General features: G+C 42.4%; 3 protein-coding genes across 5 annotated transcripts in view; 1 reads left to right on the plus strand and 2 right to left on the minus strand.

The window, feature by feature from the left end:
- Positions 1–21,708, plus strand: part of LOC135352059 (uncharacterized) — a gene marked incomplete in the record, with an annotated part of 851,949 nt that overhangs the window by 186,481 nt on the left and 643,760 nt on the right.
- The window catches only part of LOC135352081 (serine/threonine-protein kinase OSR1-like), a 99,539-nt gene that overhangs the window by 36,004 nt on the left and 41,827 nt on the right, over positions 1–21,708 (minus strand). Inside the window, exons 1-6 of one of the 2 annotated variants that reach the window (XM_064551235.1) lie at positions 21,459–21,593; positions 21,026–21,355; positions 20,087–20,893; positions 19,911–19,987; positions 19,605–19,679; positions 18,425–19,414 (exon numbers count right to left, since the gene is read on the minus strand). In XM_064551235.1, the coding sequence (XP_064407305.1) occupies positions 18,491–19,414; positions 19,605–19,679; positions 19,911–19,987; positions 20,087–20,893; positions 21,026–21,350 (2,208 nt within the window). In that variant the 5' untranslated portion in view covers positions 21,351–21,355; positions 21,459–21,593 and the 3' untranslated portion in view covers positions 18,425–18,490. Of the gene's footprint in view, positions 19,415–19,604; positions 19,680–19,910; positions 19,988–20,086; positions 20,894–21,025; positions 21,356–21,458; positions 21,594–21,708 lie in introns of those variants that run through there. The other variant, XM_064551232.1, reaches the window with a different exon arrangement.
- On the minus strand, positions 4,469–7,666 carry LOC135352097 (probable serine/threonine-protein kinase DDB_G0284251). Of its 2 annotated transcripts, XM_064551261.1 has the most exons (6): positions 7,565–7,666; positions 7,121–7,456; positions 6,184–6,990; positions 6,008–6,084; positions 5,738–5,776; positions 4,469–5,513 (listed from the first exon to the last, which is right to left on the minus strand). In XM_064551261.1, the coding sequence occupies exons 2-6, from the start codon at positions 7,443–7,445 to the stop codon at positions 4,587–4,589; spliced, it is 2,175 nt and encodes a 724-aa protein (XP_064407331.1). In that variant the 5' UTR covers positions 7,446–7,456; positions 7,565–7,666; the 3' UTR covers positions 4,469–4,586. The 2 variants fall into 2 exon arrangements, with proteins under 2 accessions (XP_064407331.1, XP_064407332.1); XM_064551262.1 differs by lacking the exon at positions 5,738–5,776.

A 21,708-nucleotide genomic window follows, 5' to 3' on the forward strand; every position in this document is an offset into this window, starting at 1 on the left:
TGTGCTAATGCCTCTCGCCATGATTTGCTTTCGCTCAAAAGTATAGAAGAGAAAGTATAGAAGAGGAAAAAGTGTATAAAATAATCTGTCTAAAACTGACTTGCAATTGTATAATTATGGTATCATTGTTGTGTTTTGTGGCTGCTTATACCAGGACCTCAAGGATCTAGGAAGCAACAAAGAAGAAGATTTTGTTTTCAATTAATTATAAGCGGAAGTGCATAATTATTTCATAAAGTTAGCTTATCTATATAAAGTCACTGAGAAGAAAAGACTTATTACATGCATCTATTGTTGTATTATGTGGCTTTAATACCAGGACCTCAAGAAAGAAGAAAATTGGATCTGTAGTTCATGCAGTGCATAATTATAATAATTATTTAAGAAGAAAAGACTTGTGTACATGCATATTGTTATCTATAGTAGTGTTTTGTGGCTTACCAGGCCCTCAAGAAAAATATGATTCTGCCAGGAGGATCTGGATCTGGGGAATGAGCGCGCATGCGCATTACATCCATAGGAATAATTAAAGGGTGTGTCCAAAGAGATCAATTTCACAAATGGCTACTGCTAGCTAGCTGTTTTAACAGGTATTTTCTGAGTCTTGTAGATAACAAAAAGCTAGCGCTTTAGTGCAAGGCTAACTCATATGTTGAATAGAAAGTTTGTGCGGACAGATGATGCTATGAAAGATTCTGAAGAGACTGCAACAGCCTTCAATGTGAGTCAAACTAGCCATAACTCGAGAAAGAAGCTTTAGTTTGCTAATCCACGAATCAAAATCCAAGAGAACGTGGCTAGAAGCCTATAGAAGCTGTTAGTTTTCGTCGCATTGCAACCATTGAGCAGTTACAGCTGGAACAGACACACAGACACACAGCTACAGACACACACACACACACACACACACACAGTCAGCTTTACCGTATCCCTCGTGCGGCTACGCCTCGAGGCATAATTATTATAGGCCCATTATAATTATGTGCAGTTTAGCCTCCATCTCAAGCCGCACTTCCTCGAAAGTTGGCCTGGTAGTATAGACTGCTTGCGCATGCGCTAACCATTAGCCACTGAACATGAAAACTGTGCTGATCCAATGAAGAACCTTCATCAAGAATAAGGTACGTGTGTATAATGTGTAGTTATGCAGTGCAATGAGTTGACTGTGTACTATTGAATGTACAGTACAGAGAATGGGAACCTAGCATGCTTACTAGTCTGTATGTACATGCACTTGTATACAAGGTATGCTTCAATGTATGCAGTTTAGGTGTGTACAGGGAAACGTGTGTCAATTGAGAACACTAGCTCACAATATTTGTACATGACATTGTACAGTACGTGTACCAGACCCTTCATCACACTACCAGTTTGAATGTGTCCATGTGTTGTTTATCCTGGCTACAGAACACTGACTCAGGACGAGGAGGACTTTGACAAGTTCCTGGAGAGTGTCAAAGCTCAGCAGCTCTCACTCTCCACAAAAGGTATCACTTTAACTGACTCTTACGATTATTCTAGTATTCATAATGTAAGTACGTACATATTGTATACCAGTACATGTGTTGTGTGTGGTGTCCCTTTAATTTATCATAGTTGAGTGTGAGTGATAGAGGCCATAATTATATATAAGGAGGACATACGTGTGTCGAGGCTGGAGGTGGCCCGTGTGCTGAGGGAGAGAAATGAGTACAAAGAGGAGTAGCTCTCACTATTGGAGCAGATTAGGTAAAGGGTCATCTTTTAGTGTTTATAAAGCGGTCATAATAACAAACACATGGCCTCGATTCAAGGCAATAATTCGTTAAAACGTTTTGTACAGCATCATGCACATGCATGCATAACAATACTATATAGTCCTATAGGACCATCTCATAATGATCGGATTGACATAATGATGAAAACAGTAGACTATATATGCTTTTTTTTTTCTTTTTTTTATATTAACAAATTTGTGCATCCAGAGGTCAACAAAAAATAGCTATAAGCTAATACTAATCTGAGACCTGATAGTATAATGATTTATACAGAGAGAGAACAGTACAGTTAATACACGAAAGAGTACGTTAGAGAGATTACTAACATATTTATAGAAGTGCGTGTCTATAATAGTGTATAGAGCTGTTTCATACAAATTCCTCTATGAATTCTTAAATGGGGTGCTCCTTCTCATCAGTTACAGGACATTCACAATGTGTCAATTGTATTTATACCATGACTGACTTCTAGCTTCATGAATATCACTAATTAAAGCTTTAGCTACTGCAGACATGCATGAAATTTAAAGCCATAATCTGCTGCAAGATAATAATTATTTGTGTATCGTCTGTTACGTCGCTAGTTTATGCAGTTGACCAATAACTGATAAAATGAGTGAGAACAAATGCACGATTCAAAAGGCAGTGGAGCAGCTAGAGGCTCCCATACACAAGAGAGCCACCTGGAACAGGCCCTCTATAGCTATATAAATTATAGGCGCAAAGGAACAAAGAACAACTACACAAAAATAACAAAAACTAAAGTTAACCACAGGAAATAACCGCATAATCTAATTTCTAATTTAACCAACAAATGCATGCACATACAATAACAAACAGAACAGGAAGTTAAAGTCTATAATCTATTTACACAACTAATTATTATACACACTTGAAAAAAACTAAACAGGACTATTAATTTATACTAAGAGACAGTTAAATTAAACATTTCTAAGGTGCAGACTCTTCACAAGGTCATTATTTGTAGGCCTGAATTTATGCTCACACTTCAGGTAATTTGCCTCAATCAAATCACCTTCGAATTCATTCACACTTGACGCTCTTCGGCACCAAGGACATTCGAACGGCAAGCTATTGATACTGGGAAATGAAGCAGCCAGGTTTTTCGCTTTCTTGATCGCCTCTATCAATGTATGCTAATACATGCTAACACTGTGTATCCAGAGGAGGTTCGACAGGTGCAGTGCAGCTCAAGCAATTAGTCTCTGATTACATGCTTGCATGAGCGGATAATTAGTGTTCATGCAATCAAAGGCTAATACATGCTAACACTGTGTATTTGTACTAACATTGTTAGTTGATTAATAATAATGTTTCTCTGTTGCACAGGATGAGTGCTGACTCGGCTCTGTTTAAGTCCAAGAGCAAGAAATCAAAGTGGCTCGACTAGTGAGTTGTGTCACGTCAGTTAGTGTGTAGAGTTGTAGTGAAGCTTTTCTTATTCTAGTCACTCTATAGAGATTATTATAGAATACAGTCAGGTTAATTAATGGACTCCATAGCGGACCTATGCCACCTCTAGAGTACAGCTATACTGTTTCACTGTATATCTTGAAGTAAGATTATAATCTAGTGCAATAAGATACTATTAGTGTTATGATTCTACTAAAACTCGTTCTCAAAAGTTTCACCCTATAGTCTAGTTTTTTTATTGCTCCCGTTACTTGCTGCTTAGCCAGATCATATATACTATTGTATAACACTCCTCTGGTTTCTATAGATCCTTATTATTTATGTCAACAGCCGAGGGTAGCACTTCAGTGCTCTAGTTCTAATTGTAGATTGACTGATCGATTTGTCTTCTGTACTATTGTTTTATTTTTCCACCCCTCATCTTTTCCGGCCCCCAGTTATGCGGCCATTTTTCAGCCCGGCCATGTGTTGAGGAGACAAGAAGAGGCACTGAGAATGGAGGTAGAGGTACAGAGTACATTAGCTGGAAAATGCATTTGTGTCATACTTTGTAGAGTCCCTTAAAGTCATTCAAGGTCAGCTATAGTGTGTCCTATTTGAAGGTGTGCAATGTACAATCATGTACGACCCCCCCCCACACACACACCTTTAGGCCTACTATGCTGCTAAGAGAGGGGCCTCACGTAAACTGGCCACTCAATGTGACTATATATGACCATGTGACTCTTTAACCCCTCAGTTCCCGAGCTGCACCCCTCACTGTCTGACTCGGAAGAGGAGATAGACTTTGGATTCTGGGAGAAGGCGTCCACCCTACCCTCGGACAAGACCCCAACCAAGGACCTAAACTTGTTATGAATATTATTTTGTCTGTTTTTGTACTATTTTCTGGCAATGTAATTATGCCTCGAGGCGTAGCCGCACGAGGGATACGGTAAAGCTGACTGTGTGTGTGTCTGTTCCAGCTGTAACTGCTCAACGGTTGCAATGCGACGAAAGCTAACAGCTTCTATAGGCTTCTAGCCACTTTCTCTTGGATTTTGATTCGTGGATTAGCAAACTAAAGCTTCTTTCTCGAGTTATGGCTAGTTGAGTTTGACTCACATTGAAGGCTGTTACAGTATCTTCAGAATCTTTCATAGCATCATCTGTCCGCACAAACCTCGGACAAGACCCCAACCAAGGACCTGAACTTGTTATGAGACTGTTAAATATTATTTTGTCTGTTTTTGTACTATTTTCTGGCAATGTAATTATGTATGTACCACTTCATGTCATCATAATAACTATAATTATATGCGATAAAATTCTGTTGCAACTTTCAACATGATAAAAAGAATACCAATATCGTTATAAACTCATCGCACAATTAAAGAGAAACAATTAACAAAATAACTAATTAGCACTTATAGAGAAGAAATCAACAGTTTGAATAATAGTATAAGTGTTGGTCTGTCCTCCGGCTACAATGACCTCTCCACTAGGAAGTACTGAGCATGTGCAGCGGTATCGTGCAGTAGGCAGGTCTCCCACTTTCACCCACCTCCTGGTGTCAGGCTGGTAGAGGTGGATCGATGAACTTGGGTTGGCTCTGTCGTCCCATCCACCAACGGCTAATAGTGACCTCCCAATACTGAGAGGAGCTGAGAACTTGAGTGGTACTTCTTGTAAAGTCTGCCAGAGAGTGGGTGTGTTCAGGTTGGAAAGGGCCTTTGCATTGAGTTCATTGAGGTCGACGTGGTGCACTGTCTTGGTTACCTCAGTGTGATCGAACCCTCCCATTAGGTAGAGGGTGTTTCCTATGAGAGTCGATTTCAGTGAATATCGTGGGTTAGGTAGTGACTGAGCAATGTACCATCTTCTTGATGCCACGTCCAACACCTCCACAGAGGAGGTGGTACGTCTTTTATCATCACGCCCACCAGCTACAATGATGTGGTTGTTGAAGGAGACAGCTGTTGAGGAATGACGAGCAATGTTCATTGGTGGGTACGGGTGAGTCCATTCCCCTGACACTAACACTGCAAGTTGATTGGTGGGTTTGTTGTTTCTTGATTCACATCCTCCCACCAGCACTAGTTGATTAGCGAGTGATGTCATAGCGAACCAATAGGCAGTGTACTGTGGTAGTTTGATCCATTCATCTTGCTCGAGCTTCATCACTGTACACCTGTCACAATCATTGTCTGGACTACCTCCACCAACATACACCGTGTCACTGATAACAGCACTCTGTACCGTGGTGCTCATCTTAATTGGCATGCCTTTTCCTCTTCTCCATTTCAGAGTGAGTGGAGGTCTCAACTCTCTGGGAGGGGGACCCTGAATAATGAATGAGTGTAATTAGGATAGTGTCTACTAACAAGCGAGTGTTACTTGTAGCATGCACACTAAATCACTTTCTCTAATTAGCTTAAGAGGCCACGCCCACCAGTCTAATAGAATGTACAGTACGATTATAAGAGATCAAAGCTTCTACTATAGCTCTGTAATAATAATTATAATGGTGCATTTCTCTGCTGTTGAATGATTGCGTCTCTCCTGACCAGCTCAGCATCTTTGTGCTTAATCTGTTCCCTGTGTGTCTGTACAGGGGAACTTTGGTGGAAATTTTGTCACAGACGTGAATATCATTAGTGGAAATTCTACAACAGAACGAGAACAAGCAACACTTTCTGCTAAAGGAAGTACATAATTATAGGCACACTCAAACGGATGTGTAGTTACGGCTTAACACATGAGACAGCATCCATGCATGTTAAGGTACAATACTATTGCTGCTGTGGGAATCTCATTATCACACTACATGTACGCACCTTCTTGACTGGTTGAGTGTCCTTTGACTCCCTCTTTGTTGCCTCCACTGGGTCTGAGCTTGTTATGAGGTCAGCATCTAAAAAGTAAAAGAAAATCGATACCAACATGAAATGATTTTTTCTGTTAGAGCTAGGAGTTAGTGGAAACGTAAAACACATAATTATAATTAACTCACAGATGTCCGTGGCAGACGGTCTCCTCGTCATGTCTTCTTGCAAACAACTGTCGATAAGCTTCCTCAACTTGTGTGTGTGAGGGATCTGGGCAACATGGAATGATCGATCCTTGGCTGATTTGATCGTCTCCAGCTTGCAAACAATCTGCATCATAATCGCCCCAAGAGAGAACACATCCAAGCTATTATCGTAATTATCCTTGTCCAATCGAATAGCTTCAAGAGGTAGATACCCCATACGGTGACCAACGGCCGTGAGGGTGTGGCTAAGCATGGAGGGATCATATAGCCGTGACATGCCAAAGTCGGAAATCTTTGCGACAGGCACTGGTCGTGTAAGCTTCAGCAAAACGTTATCGCCACAGAGGTCACGGTGGATAATCTTCTTGCTATGAATGTAGGCCAGACCACAAGCTATGTCTTTAGAGAGGCTAATTTCACATTCGCTAGTGAGGGACTCTTTATCAAGGCCAGAGAAATAGGATCTCAGATTGCAATCCATCAGCTCAACAATGAGGATTGTACTCCCTGATTTAGGGTGCTTAGCAGTCAACAAAAACTGAACAACATTTGGGTGCTGGAACGACTTGAGAAAATCACTCTCACGATCAATTGCATCGCTAGCTTGTTCGTTTTTGCCGATTGGAATACTTGCCTGCATCTCCATAGCATCGTGAAGCAGCACTTTGACTGCACATATCTCGCCCCTGTAGCTGCCTTTGAAGACTGCTCCAAATGCACCTTTACCGAGAAGTTCGTCTAAGAAAACAGTCAAATCATCGTTGATCTTCTGGCGGTTTTGGTCAACTGTAGAACATTGTGTGTGTGTGTGTGTGTGTGTGTGTGCATATTTATGTGTGTGGGTGTGGGGGGATATAACTATTATAGTAGTTAAGCATCATGTATGTATACATTCCTGTGCTGAACTAGTGCTTACCCTCTGACTTCACATCAGTAGGATTGCTTGCATCAGTAGACTGTAGATGATCTTTCTCGATGGTCCTGGCTATGTGAACGTGGCCCACAATGGGACTGGACAATGCTTGGACAACATCTTCCCAGCGTCTCTCTTCACCTTTCAGCCATTCTTTCAAACCCTCACGATAGCATTCTTCAGGATTGTCTCGCCATTTCGTACCAATACTATCGATGGTATCCGAGGGTACATCAAGAATAAGCAAGATGTTTCGCCACTTAATTCGAGCATCAAACGTGACGAGGTACAATTTCTTTAGATCTGCTATTGTGAGATAGTCAGACATCTTCTGAGTCTCTGTAGAGTGTGGGATAGAGACATAATTATTAAATGCTAGTAAAGTATAGACTAGCTAGCTTGACAAGATCTAAACCATTAACAGTCAACAGTGCTGTCTGCACTCACTGATAATAATCCAGAGGCAGTATCTTCACGTACAGCTTGATACCAGGCAGAGTACAGAAGTATAGGACAACAACAGCTAGCTCAGCTACAACGAGACCCGCCCTCTTTCTCTGCAGAATAAACAATAGCTGTCACGTGCGATAACAAATAACATTGCTAAACCACGTGGCTGGTCTTTCACTAGTTCCAGAGCTAGAGCTAGAGAGAAGAAAAAATTGTGCTGTCAATTTTGAAGCTCTGAGCAAGTGATCAACTATTTGTCTGTATTGGTGGAGGTTGAAGACATGAGTCCATGGACAGGGACTACTGAGGAACCTTCATCAAGAACAAGGTAATGTGCTTATTCGACAATTTTAAATAATTACAAAGCGAGAGGTCATTTCTTTTGGAGGTTGAGAAAAATTCCTGGTGTCGCATATTTAGAGGGTCGTATCTAATTGGAGGTTACTCTACTATCCTTAATTATAGGCTGCTTAAAATTATATTGTTTCTAGCGGCCTGGAATCGAGACTGTGGTTTGACCTCTATTTAGGACGCCGCATAAAAAAGTAATTGTCACACGCAGCAGTCGCTACTTTTAGAGGTCAGAATATTACCTAAGATCGAGGGTGTCGCATATTTAGAGGGTCGCCTTAAATTGAACAAGTACAGTACTTGTGTATAATGTGTAGTTGGTTATAATGTGGACCCTAACTTTGGACGTTTCGTTTTCGTATTATTTTCGCTTTCGTATTACATGGTTAGAATTTGCATGATGATAACTACCTCCCAAATAACGAACACACACACACACACTTGTTGTTCCCACCCACTCACACAGGAGGTCCACACGCTAACTAGTGATGATGGTTTGCCCTCTAACATGACCTCTGAGGATAGCTCCACCCTCAACGCTATAGGCCACGCCCTCATCCAGATGCAGCAAGGTGGACAGACCACCCCCTCATCTTAGTTCCTCATCACTAGGAGCACCTCATCTGGTTCAGAGTCTGGACAAAATGGTGAGTAATGGAGGCCAAATTGATCAGTGTGACGATACATTTTTTGAGGCAAATCCAAAAGTTATAGGCCTCGATAAGTTATCCAAGTGCTTGTACGTACTAATTATGCCTCGAGGCGTAGCCGCACGAGGGATACGGTAAAGCTGACTGTGTGTGTGTGTGTGTGTTCCAGCTGTAACTGCTCAACAGTTGCAATGCGACGAAAACTAACAGCTTCTATCCACGTTCTCTTGGATTTTGATTCGTGGATTAGCAAACTAAAGCTTCTTTCTCGAGTTATGGCTAGTTTGACTCACATTGAAGGCTGTTGCAGTCTCTTTAGAATCTTTCATAGCATCATCTGTCCCCACAAACTTTCTATTCAACATATGAGTTAGCCTTGCACTAAAGCGCTAGCTTTTTGTTAGTTACAAGACTCAGAAAATATCTGTTAAAACAGCTAGCTAGCAGTAGCCATTTGTGAAATTGATCTCTTTGGACACACCCTTTAATTATTCCTGTGGATGTAATGCGCATGCGCGCTCATTCCCCATGTGTGATATCCAAGATCCAGATCCAGATCCTCCTGGCAGAATCATATATTTTTCTTGAGGGCCTGGTAAGCCACAAAACATGTATGTACACAAGTCTTTTCTTCTTAAATATTATATACACTGAACTACAGATCCTGGAAGAATCAATTTTCTTCTTTCTTGAGGTCCTGATATTAAAGCCACATAATAGATGCATGTAAATAAGTCTTTTTTTTTCTCAGTGACTTTATATAGACTCATTGGATAGTACTGTCCCTATTCCTGTGTTGTACACTACTGTCTATTTAATTGTAGATTGTGTTATTTATGTTTATGTGATCAATTTCCTGAACCAATTTTCCCTCCCCCCACAGTCTCGTGCATGGACAAAGATGATGTGTACAGTTTTGGAGTGCTTGCTTGTGAAGTGGTGAATGCCAGATTTCCTGAAGCTGCTGTATTTCTTGGTCTGCTATCGAGTATGGAAGGTGTATGGCGGGAGCTCCACCCACTCATCACCTCAGGACAGACCCTCCATGGACACTGTGTTACACCACATCAAACAATTGGACTCTGAGTCTTAGTATTGGTGCATGAGTGTGTTATTATTAATTTGTGTAAAGAATATATAATTATTCTTGCAAACAAAGTGGGGGAGGGGCTGCTCAAGATGAGGGGGTGTTGCATATGGGGTCAGAGATCAGAAAGCCATAGGCCATGTGGACTCACTGAAAACTGTACTAGATATCATGCAAGATGAAGGCAGCCTTGATAGCAGCCACAGTCCTCACACTGGTGTCTGCTCCCTTCATAAAGCCAGCTCTCTGGGGAAGCTGAATGTACCGGTGGTTTTACTTCCCTATGTCCCCTCCAGCACTGGAGTCAAGGTCAACTTCACTCTGAGCTCCCCTCAAGGTTGCTTCTCTTGGTCAGTGTACCTACTGTGTGTGTGTAGGGGAGGGGGGATACTGGTGTAAGCTGTGACCCTGAGTTACAGTCAATAGTTAATTAAGCTTGGTGCAAAGATTTAGGCCTAAAAACAATTTTAACGTGGCTTAATATTGCTCGGTGAATTCCAGCGTCCAATAATTATTATATAATTATAGTGCAATAAAAATAATTAATGATTACGTATAATTATTATGCCACGCCCACACACACAGGTTGAGCATTATCCGGACATAGTGTCAGATATCTAACCATGCAGCTAGCATACTTGTAGTGATACATGTGTGTCTCTCCCCTGCCCTAACCACACCCCCTCACACACGTGCAGGTGTTGGCAAGTCCACCCTCCTCCGCTCTATGGCGTGTCATGAGCTGCGTCTACCAGCTGGTGTGAGTGTACTACACGTGGAGCAAGAGGTCACCGGGGACAACACACTAGCACTGGATAGTGTACTCGAGTGTGACACTGAGAGAGTGCAGCTGCTCGCTAGAGAGGGGGAGCTACTGCATGGCCTCAGGGGACAAGAACACAGCAGCAGGCAGGTCTGTATACTAGGGGTGGGGGGAGGTGTTTTAAGTACAGTAAAATTACAATAATTACCAAATTTGTGTCCAGCTATAATTAGGGTTACCAGTGTGTAGGTGTCCTAGTGTGTAGTGTACTGTGTGTTTGACTGCTAGTCAGCATTTGTATGATTATGGTTTGTGTGTATATTTTCAGTAGTTATTTTCAGTACTTTATTTACCTTTCATCTGCCCCTCTCTCTGTATGTGTAGCGCTTCTGATGAGCTGGCTGAGGTATACCTTCCACTACAGGAGATAGACGCTGATGAAGCACCAGCAAGGTAACTGTACCCAGTAGATCAAGTACCATCTTACACACTGTGCTCACTCACTCACAGAGCTGGCTGTATTCTGGCTGGTCTGGGGTTCACTCCACAGAAGAATGAGATTTTATCTAGCTAAGACACTATTTGCAAGGTAAGCAGTTTTTGTGAGACGGAAGTGCTGACATTAATTAATCTTCTGTTTTCTAGGGGAAGGCGTGGGTGTTTTTTCAGAATCAGGCCTGTTTTCAGAGCTATCTTTTAGCTGCCATAAGTTGAATTCCGTGGATACAATTTCAATGATTTTCTGATTTTTTGAAAGCTTAGAAAGAGACCTTTCAAATGGTGTCATCAAAGTTTATATTTGAGAGATAAAAGTATTTGTCAATTTGGCCCATGGTCCAAGGCGGAAAATTACAAATTAGGGCCCTTGGATCGAAACACATCATTTGAAAGGTCTCTTTCTAAGCTTTCAGAAAATCATAACATTTTTGACATTGGATCAACGGTATTAAAGTTAATGGATGTTGAAAAATCAGGTTTGTTTTTAGAGCTATCTTTTAGAGGCCATAACTTGAGTTAGGAACGTCCTATTTAAAAAACTCAAAGACGCATTCTGTAGCTCTGAGAAAGCACTATTGTATACAATTAAAGTGTCTTAAAACCGCTAATTGCTCGCAGTGCCAAAGCTCACTAATTTGTGTGTCCTATGCTGTAGATGTGGGAACACGGAACCATCGTCGGTTGTGTGCAGTGTATTATAGTCGTACCCCCGGGTTTGAAGTGTCCATGGACTACTGGACCGTGTCATGCAGCTGCTGGAGGTGTCCTTCACCAAAGATGGCAGTAGATACTTCCTGAAGGCAGTTGAAGGTGAGGGTTGCATAAGCACAGCTGTGTATGTGTGTTAGGGACTTGTGAAGGAACTACATATGCATTCAGTCCAGTTTGTTGGGAATTAGTGGCCGTGAGGTTTTTGAAGTGTATGTGTTGAATCCACTGGAAGATTATTTTGTCATAAAATTTATTCCTACAACTACACTTGCTCACTGCCCACACTTCTGCACTGCTTGTGTTTACCGCCCCCTCCCCTGCACACACACTCCACAGACTCTACCTAGTTCCCGGGCCGTTGTGCAGAGGTGTGTGTACGTGGGAAGGTGATTAGGAAACTGGGCATGCTCCATCCTGGTGTGTCTGTTGTGCAGCTCTAGTGTGTGTGAGACTGGGAGGTGTGTCTGGTGCAGCTGTTCTCACGGCCTCCTCCAACCAGTACCTGCCCTCCGTACTCTCCAGGGAGAACCTATCTCCTCAGGTTAGTGTGTGTTCATCATGACCTCCTTGACAGTATGTACCCATGCCAGGTGTGTGTTTAGGGTCAATACTGCAAGGTCATGTACTGTACATAATTATGTCATGTACATATAATTATAGCCTGGATCCCAGGGTAGGCCGGTGAACGAGGCTAGTACATATAATCCTTTTGTTTGTAGTTAGGGTGCTTTAGAGATCTAACATACTCTTCTTGAGGGGAGGGGTAGTTAAACACATTATTTTAAACAGCCATAACTTTAATACCGTTGATCCAATGTCAAAATTTATATTATTTGCTTAAAGCTTAGAAACAGACTTTCAAATAATGTGCTTCAATCCAAAATTTCTTTGGTGTAGTTTTTCGGCCTTGGACCATCAGCTATTATCCTTGGTTGTGTCCAAATTAGTTTTGTAGCTCAAAATAATATGAACTTTGATGGCGACGTTTGAAAGGTATATCTTATATACCATTCGATTCCTTGTTAAAAAACGCTATATATGCTGTAGAGCTGGTAAGCTCCACATTTTGTGATCTTGTGTGTGTGCATTGGGTGCATTATGTGAGATCAATTTCAACATGGTATGGAGTGTTGTTAACATGGAGGGTGACATTGTATGAGTGTAATAACGTGCGACCCCCCCCCCACACACCTTTAGGCCTACTATGCTGCTCACTTTAACTGACTCTTACGATTATTCTAGTATTCATAATGTAAGTACGTACATATTGTATACCAGTACATGTGTTGTGTGTGGTGTCCCTATAGTTGAGTGTGAGTGTGAGAGGCCATATATATAAGGAGGACATACGTGTGTCGAGGCTGGAGGTGGCCCGTGTGCTGAGGGGAGAGAAATGAGTACAAAGAGAAGTACCTCTCACTATTGGAGCAGATTAGGTAAAGGGTCATCTTGTAGTGTTTGTAAAGCGGTCATCATAACTTTAATAACTGCTAATACATACTAACACTGTGTATCCAGAGGAGGTTCGACAGGTGCAGTGCAGCTCAAGCAATTAGTCTCTGATTACACGCTTGCATGAGCGGATAATTAGTGTTCATGCAATCAAAGGCTAATACATACTAACACTGTGTATTTGTACTAACAATGTTAGTTGATTAATAATAATGTTTCTCTGTTGCACAGGATGAGTGCTGACTCAGCTCTGTTTAAGTCCAAGAGCAAGAAATCAAAGTGGCTCGACTAGTGAGTTGTGTCACGTCAGTTAGTGTGTAGAGTTGTAGTGAAGCTTTTCTTATTCTAGTCACTCTATAGAGATTATTATAGAATACAGTCAGGTTAATTAATGGACTCCATAGCGGACCTATGCCACCTCTAGAGTACAGCTATACTGTTTCACTGTATATCTTGAAGTAAGATTATAATCTAGTGCAATAAGATACTATTAGTGTTATGATTCTACTAAAACTCGTTCTCAAAAGTTTCAGCCTATAGTCTAGTTTTATTTTATTGCTCCCGTTACTTGCTGCTTAGCCAAATCATATATACTATTGTATAACACTCCTCTGGTTTCTATAGATCTTTATTATTTATGTCAACAGCCGAGGGTAGCACTTCAGTGCTCTAGTTCTAATTGTAGATTGACTGATTGATTTGTCTTCTGTACTATTGTTTGATTTTTCCACCCCTCATCTTTTCTGGCCCCCAGTTATGCGGCCATTTTTCAGCCCGGCCAAGTGTTGAGGAGACAAGAAGAGGCACTGAGAATGGAGGTAGAGGTACAGAGTACATTAGCTGGAAAATGCATTTGTGTCATACTTTGTAGAGTCCCTTAAAGTCATTCAAGGTCAGCTATAGTGTGTCCTATTTGAAGGTGTGCAATGTACAATCATGTACGACCCCCCCCCCCCACACACACCTTTAGGCCTACTATGCTGCTAAGAAAGAGAGGGGCCTCACGTAAACTGGCCACTCAGTGTGACTATGACCATGTGACTCTTTAACTCCTCAGTTCCCGAGCCCCACCCCTCACTGTCTGACTCGGAAGAGGAGATAGACTTTGGATTCTGGGAGAAGGCGTCCACCCTACCCTCGGACAAGACCCCAACCAAGGACCTGAACTTGTTATGAGACTGTTAAATATTATTTTGTCTGTTTTTGTACTATTTTCTGGCAATGTAATTATGTATGTACCACTTCATGTCATCATAATAACTATAATTATATGCGATAAAATCTGTTGCAACTTAATATTCTCAACATGATAAAAAGAATATCAATATCGTTATAAACTCATCGCACAATTAAAGAGAAACAATTAACAAAATAACTTATAGAGAAGAAATCAACAGTTTTAATATAATTTAACAGTTTTGTCCGAATCGCTACCACCCTCTTCCATCGGTACAGTAGGTGGGGGTTGAGAAGGGAAAATATCATCTGCTGGATGTCGAAAAAAGAAGTCGGATGGAGCCTCTGAGGCGTCAGGTACAGTAGGTGGGGGTTGAGAAGGGAAAATATCATCTGCTGGATGTCGAAAAAAGAAGTCGGATGGAGCCTCTGAGGCGTCAGGTACAGTAGGTGGGGGTTCAGAAGGGAAAATATCATCTGCTGGATGTCGAAAAAAGAAGTCGGATGGAGCCTCTGAGGCGCCAGGTACAGTAGGTGGGGGTTGAGAAGGGAAAATATCATCTGCTGGATGTCGAAAAAAGAAGTCGGATGGAGCCTCTGAGGCGTCAGGTACAGTAGGTGGGGGTTCAGAAGGAAAAATATCATCTGCTGGATGTCGAAAAAAGAAGTCGGATGGGCCGTCATAATTTCGTGGCTCCTCAAATTTCTCTTTTTTCTTTTCTGCCAGAACATCCACCACAAATGGTCTCTGTGAGGAGAAGTCATACTCTAATAGTACTTCATCAGTTTTGGCTGCCTCCCCCACTCTTATGAGAACTTCGTTTTCCTCCAACTCTAGAGGGTCACTGGCAGCTTCTACTAGTTTTTTAATCACTTCCCTGATCAAAGCGTGAACTTTCTCTTGTAGCTTCTTATCCTCTGCAATGTCTCTTCCTCCTCTCCATTTCAGAGTGAGTGGAGGTCTCAACTCTCTGGGAGGGGGACCCTGAATAATGAATGAGTGTAATTAGGATAGTGTCTACTAACAAGCGAGTGTTACTTGTAGCAATAATTGCATGCACACTAAATCACTTTCTCTAATTAGCTTAAGAGGCCACGCCCACCAGTCTAATAGAATGTACAGTACGATTATAAGAGATCAAAGCTTCTACTATAGCTCTGCAATAATATAATGGTGTATTTTCTCTCACCTGTCTCTGCTGTTGAATGATGGCGTCTCTCCTGACCAGCTCAGCATCCTTGTGCCCAATCTGCTCCCTGTGAGCCTGTACAGGGGAACGTTGGTGGAAATCTAAAACACAGGTGAATATCATTAGTGGAAATTCTACAACAGAACGAGAACAAACAACAATTTCCCCTAAAGGAAGTACATAATTATAGGCACACTCAAACGGAGGTGTATTTAGCGGCTTAACATGATTTATACAATAGCATCAATTGTTGAGGTATAATACTATTGTTGGAATCTCATCGACACACTTAGCTACATGTACGCAAACAAATATTATTATTGTAGTATAATACTAGCGTATAGGAGTGTGTGCATTTGGTGACTACTATAATACCTGTAAGAGAGCGGCCCTCTCAACTAGAGCAGCCTCTCTCTGGGAAATGAGATCAGTGATCCTTGACTCCAGTTCACTGAGTTGTCTGTCCTTGTCAGCAATCACACCATCTTTGGTGGCAGCATTAGCACGGACATTATTCAATATCTGTATAAAAAAGGTTATCAACATGTTAGCTCGTTGAACAAAATAGCTTATAATAAACAAAGTAAACTGGTTCTGCTGACCTGTTGCTGTCTAGCAAGCTGAGTATCTTAATTGTCCGCTACTTCCTCATATTTTTGTACCAGAAGTGCATCTTTTTCATCTAGTTGATCGTCTTTTTGTGCCAGTAGTGCAACGCTCTGTTCAAGTTGATCGTCTTTCTCAGTAAGTTGCTCATCTTTTCTCTCTAGTATCCTGTCCTTCTGGACCACCTCTCTCTGAGAACAGAGTACAGCATGCAGTGTCAGACCTAGTCTGGCCACGCCCTCCCATACTTCGTATATGGTCGGGTGAACTTGCAATGAACAGTTCGTGCAGACACCCCAAGATTTTCTTGGGGTGTGAAACCGCTTGTCAAGTGCCTTGTGGGCCGTTGTGGCCTGTTGTGTAAACTGTTACGTAAGCTATTGCATCACGAAAAAGTAGCTAGATGTGGGCCTCTACTGCTGTTTGTGTGCGAATGAGTCTCTGGACAACCGAAGGCGAAAGAAGCTCAATGGTCATAGCTGTTCTGAAGCAAGAGAAGTACTTGTGCAGCTCCTTCCAGTACCTCTGCATTGCATCCCTGAAACTAGTGCTAGTGACAGTATATTGTGTCACCAGTGCGAGAAACAACTGAAGAATGTCCATGCTCAACAAGAAAAGCTATGCAAGGTAAAGAAGGAAGCAACAGAGCTAATAAATGGTCTGCTTTCAAGACATGCAGAAGATAACTTAACCACCACCGCCAAAAAGAAGTAGAGTTATGCAGGAACCCCCCACACCACCCATTCCATTATCTGTTTCAGTACCAACCATTTCACCAGTGTCAGCAGCAACCATTCCACCGGTGTACGTGTCAGCAGCAACCATTAAAATAAGAACCATAAGAAATATTGTCTCGGAAAGGAGGGGAGGCAATTAAAGTAGGATCGTCTATACATAACCTTCTACTGACAATGTAAAATGTTTCTGTTGTAGAGGTAGCAGTAAGTGCGTGAACACCGACACATTGTCTGGAATGAGGCTCCTTAAATCTCCAATCTCGCGACTCGAAAATCATCTCCCCAGGTTTTAACACAATGGGCTTCATCAACTACTACTGCAACGAGATTCTTTATATACGGTGGTGACAGAAGCATATTTCGAAAAATACCCTTCGCTAATATGCTCTCTGGGGAGATGAACACCGACTGAGCTTCTCCTTTCAGTACTCTGTTAATAGCACTACGGTCTGTCTGAGCTTCTCCAACGTATTCCACTGTCAATCCTCCAGCTGCATACTTTTTTTGTTGATCCATCATCAGCGAAGTGAGGGGACTAATACAAAGTACAATGCTTCCAGATGTTCCTGCAAAACAGAAAAAGGCGTATATATAGGTACACTCATACAGCAATTTTAGTTCACCTTTCAATTGGTCAAAGGCCATAGGTAATGCAGCAAAGATTACTGACTTTCCATAGCCGGTTGGCAGTGACACAAATGTGTCCTTTCCTCCAATGATTGAATACATTGCTTTCATTTGCTCTGGCTTTAAATAATGGATCCCAATTGCTCTAGCACTCTCAATTATCACGTCTTGCATCTTCATGTGTCTTTCCATAGTCTTGCACTATAATTATGTACTAAATCTTGAAAGTCATAAACTAAATGTTCCACACTGATTTTTGGCCACACCTGTACCCATTCAGTGATTGCATGAATTTCACCACACAGTGGGTACACCCACCACTACACCTACACTATTTGGTTAACACCCAATTATCACTACTAGGTTATCTAACCGCGGCACTTAGGGCCTGACACGAGTGGTGATAGTGAAGTTCACCAGACTCTTGCAAAGAGGCTGGAAATCGAGACTATGTCAGACCCTTGCACCCACTAGCTCACTGGACTGGAATCACCTGTAGAGCCTCTATCCTCTTCTCCTTTGACCTGAGGGTCCTGGCAGTCTTCACTCATGCAATGTCCAGCTGGAGCAGTCCTCCGTCCATCTCCCTCCCCACCTCCTCCAGAGACGAGAGGAGCTCAGCGGTGGTCGGTCTTCTCTCTGGGGTGTTGGCCAGACACTCCCTCACCAGACCAAACAGAGGTGTACAATCATGTACGACCCCCCCCCCCACACACACACACCTTTAGGCCTACTATGCTGCTAAGAGAGGGGCCTCACGTAAACTGGCCACTCAGTGTGACTATGACCATGTGACTCTTTAACCCCTCAGTTCCCGAGCCCCACCCTCACTGTCTGACTCGGAAGAGGAGATAGACTTTGGATTCTGGGAGAAGGCGTCCACCCTACCCTCGGACAAGACCCCAACCAAGGACCTGAACTTGTTATGAGACTGTTAAATATTATTTTGTCTGTTTTTGTACGTACCACTTCATGTCATCATAATAACTATGTAATGTTGTTGCAACTTAATCAAAACATGATAAAAAAATTCATATCGTTAACTCAATAATTAATGCACTAACAAAATAACTAATTAGCACTTATAAGAGAAGAAATCAACAGTTTGAATATAATCAACTAAATTTGTCTGTCCTCCGGCTACAATGACCTCTCCACTAGGAAGTACTGAGCATGTGCAGCAGTATCGTGCAGTAGGCAGGTCTCCCACTTTCACCCACCTCCTGGTGTCAGGCTGGTAGAGGTGGATCGATGAACTTGGGTTGAATCTGTCGTCCCGTCCACCAACGGCTAATAGTGACCTCCCATTACTGAGAGAAGCTGACCACACGAGTGGTACTTCTTGTAAGGTTTGCCAGAGAGTGGATGTGTCCAGGTTGGAAAGGGCCTTTGCAATAAGTTCATTGAGGTCGACGTGGTGCACTGTCTTGATTGGCCTCCCAGTGCGATCCATCCCTCCCATTAGGTAGAGGGTGTTTCCTATGAGAGTTGATTTCAGTCCTGATCGTGGGTTAGGTAGTGACTGAGCAATGTACCATCTTCTTGATGCTACGTCCAACACCTCCACAGAGGAGGTACGTCCTTTATCATCACGCCCACCAGCTACAATGATGTGGTTGTTGAAGGAGACAGCTGTTGAGGAATCACGAGCAATGTTCATTGGTGGGTACGGGTGAGTCCATTCTACTGATTCAAACACTGCAAGTTGATTGGTGGGTTTGTTGTTTCTTGGATCACGTCCTCCCACCAGCACTAGTCGATTAGCGAGTGATGTCATAGCAAAGTGCTTGGCAGTGTACTCCGGTAGTTTGGTCCATTGATCTTGCTCGAGCTTCATCACTGTACACATGTCACGATCATCGACTGCACCACCACCACCAACATACACCGTGTCACCAATAACAACACTCTGTACCGAGTAGCCCATCTTGATTGGCATGTCTTTCCCTCTTCTCCATTTCAGAGTGAGTGGAGGTCTCGACTCTCTGGGAGGGGGACCCTGAATAATGAATGAGTGTAATTAGGATAGTGTCTACTAACAAGCGAGTGTTAGCAATAATTGCATGCACACTAAATCACTTTCTCTAATTAGCTTAAGAGGCCACACCCACCAGTCTAATAGTACGATTATAAGAGATCAAAGCTTCTACTATAGCTCTGCAATAATATAATGGTGCATTTCATCTCACCTGTCTCTGCTGTTGAATGATGGCGTCTCTCCTGACCAGCTCAGCATCTTTGTGCTTAATCTGTTCCCTGTGTGTCTGTGCAGGGGAACGTTGGTGGAAATTTTGTCACAGACGTGAATATCATTAGTGGAAATTCTACAACAGAACGAGAACAAGCAACAATTTCTGCTAAAGGAAGTACATAATTATAGGCACACTCAAACGGATGTGTAGTTACGGCTTAACACATGAGACAGCATCCATGCATGTTAAGGTACAATACTATTGTTGCTGTGGGAATCTCATTATCACACTACATGTAAGCACCTTCTTGACTGGTTGAGTGTCCTTTGACTCCCTCTTTGTTGCTTCCACTGGGTCTGAGCTTGTTGTGAGGTCAGCATCTAAAAAGTAAAAGAAAATCGATACCAACATGAAATGATTTTTTCTGTTAGAGCTAGGAGTTAGTGGAAACGTAAAACACATAATTATAATTAACTCACAGATGTCCCTGGCAGATGGTCTCCTCCTCATGTCTTCTTGCAAACAACTGTCGATAAGCTTCCTCAACCTGTGTGTGTGAGGGATTTGGGCAACATGGAATGATCGATCTTCCACAGATTTGATCATCTTCAGCTTGCAAACAACCTGCATCATAATCGCCCCAAGAGAGAACACATCCAAGCTATTATCGTAATTATCCTTGTCCAATCGAATAGCCTCGAGAGGTAGATACCCCATACGGTGACCAATGGCTGTGAGGGTGTGGCTAAGCTTGGAGGGATCGTATAGCCGTGACATGCCAAAGTCGGATATCTTTGCGACAGGCACTGATCGTGTAAGCTTCAGCAAGACGTTATCACCACAGAGGTCACGATGGATAATCTGCTTGCTGTGAATGTAGGCCAGACCACAAGCCATGTCTTTGGAGAGGCTAATTTCACATTCGCTAGTGAGGGACTCTTCATCAAGGCCGGAGAAATAGGATCTCAGATTGCAATCCATCAGCTCAACAACGAGGATTGTACCACCTGATTTGGGGTGCTTGGCAGTCGACAAAAACTGAACAACGTTTGGGTGCTGGAACGACTTGAGAAAATCACTCTCACGATCAATTGCATTGCTAGCTTCTTCGTCTTTGCAGACTGAAATACTTGCCTGCATCTCCATAGCGTCGTGAAGCAGCACTTTGACTGCACATATCTCGCCCCTGTAGCTGCCTTTGAAGACTGCTCCAAATGCACCTTTACCTAGAGGTTCGTCTAAGAAAACAGTCAAATCATCGTTGATCTTCTGGCGGTTTTGGTCAACTGTAGAACATTGTGTGTGTGTGTGTGTGTGTGTGTGTGAGTGTGTGTGTGTGTGTGGGGGGGGTGAATATTATAGCAGCTAACGAACTAAGCATTATGACTGTATGATTCCTGTGCTGAACTAGTGCTTACCCTCTGACTTCACATCAGTAGGATTGCTTGCATCAGTAGACTGTAGATGATCTTTCTCAATGGTCCTGGCTATGTGAACTTCACTCACGATGGGACTTGACAAAGCCTCCACCATCTCTTTCCAGCTTTTCCCTCCTTCATTAAGCCATTTAATCAAACCCTCACGATAGCAGTCATCAGGATTGTTGCTCCATTCTTTCCCAATGCTGTGGATTGTAGCCTGGGGTACGTCAAGAATAAGCAAGATGTTTCGCCACTTAATTCGAGCATCAAACGTGACGAGATACAATCTCTTTAGATCTGCTATTGTGAGATAGTCCGACATCTTCCCTGTAGAATAATTATGGTTATCAGAATTATGTGATAAAATTATATTTGGGGTCTGCAAACTAAATCATGTACATACAGTAAAAACAGTACTGTCTGCACTTACTGATAATAATCCAGAGGCTACAGTGCTAGTAGTGCAGTCAGTGCAGTATCTTCCACTCACAGTGCAGTGTAACAGTTCAGTTTGACAGTTGTACAATTACAAGACATGCCATTTTTCCTCTGCAGAGTAAACAATATCTTGTCACATGATAAACCACATGGATTCAGTCAGTAAAAAACATCGGCCGTAATCGGATCGCTGGCTATACCTTAAAGCTCTGAGCAAGTGCTTGTCTGTATTGGTGGAGGCT

This window comes from Halichondria panicea, chromosome 1 (genome assembly GCF_963675165.1).
Source record: "Halichondria panicea chromosome 1, odHalPani1.1, whole genome shotgun sequence".
NCBI lineage: Eukaryota > Metazoa > Porifera > Demospongiae > Suberitida > Halichondriidae > Halichondria > Halichondria panicea.

Excerpts from the sequence above, each read along its gene's own strand:
- LOC135352097 (XM_064551261.1), bottom strand. The coding sequence starts at position 7,445 with ATGTCTGACTATCTCACAATAGCAGATCTAAAGAAATTGTACCTCGTC. Across the intron at positions 6,085-6,183 it reads ACCGTCTGCCACGGACATCT|ATGCTGACCTCATAACAAGC; the intron begins GTGAGTTAATTA and ends TTTACTTTTTAG. Across the intron at positions 5,514-5,737 it reads AGCACAAAGATGCTGAGCTG|GGTCCCCCTCCCAGAGAGTT; the intron begins GTCAGGAGAGAC and ends TTCATTATTCAG.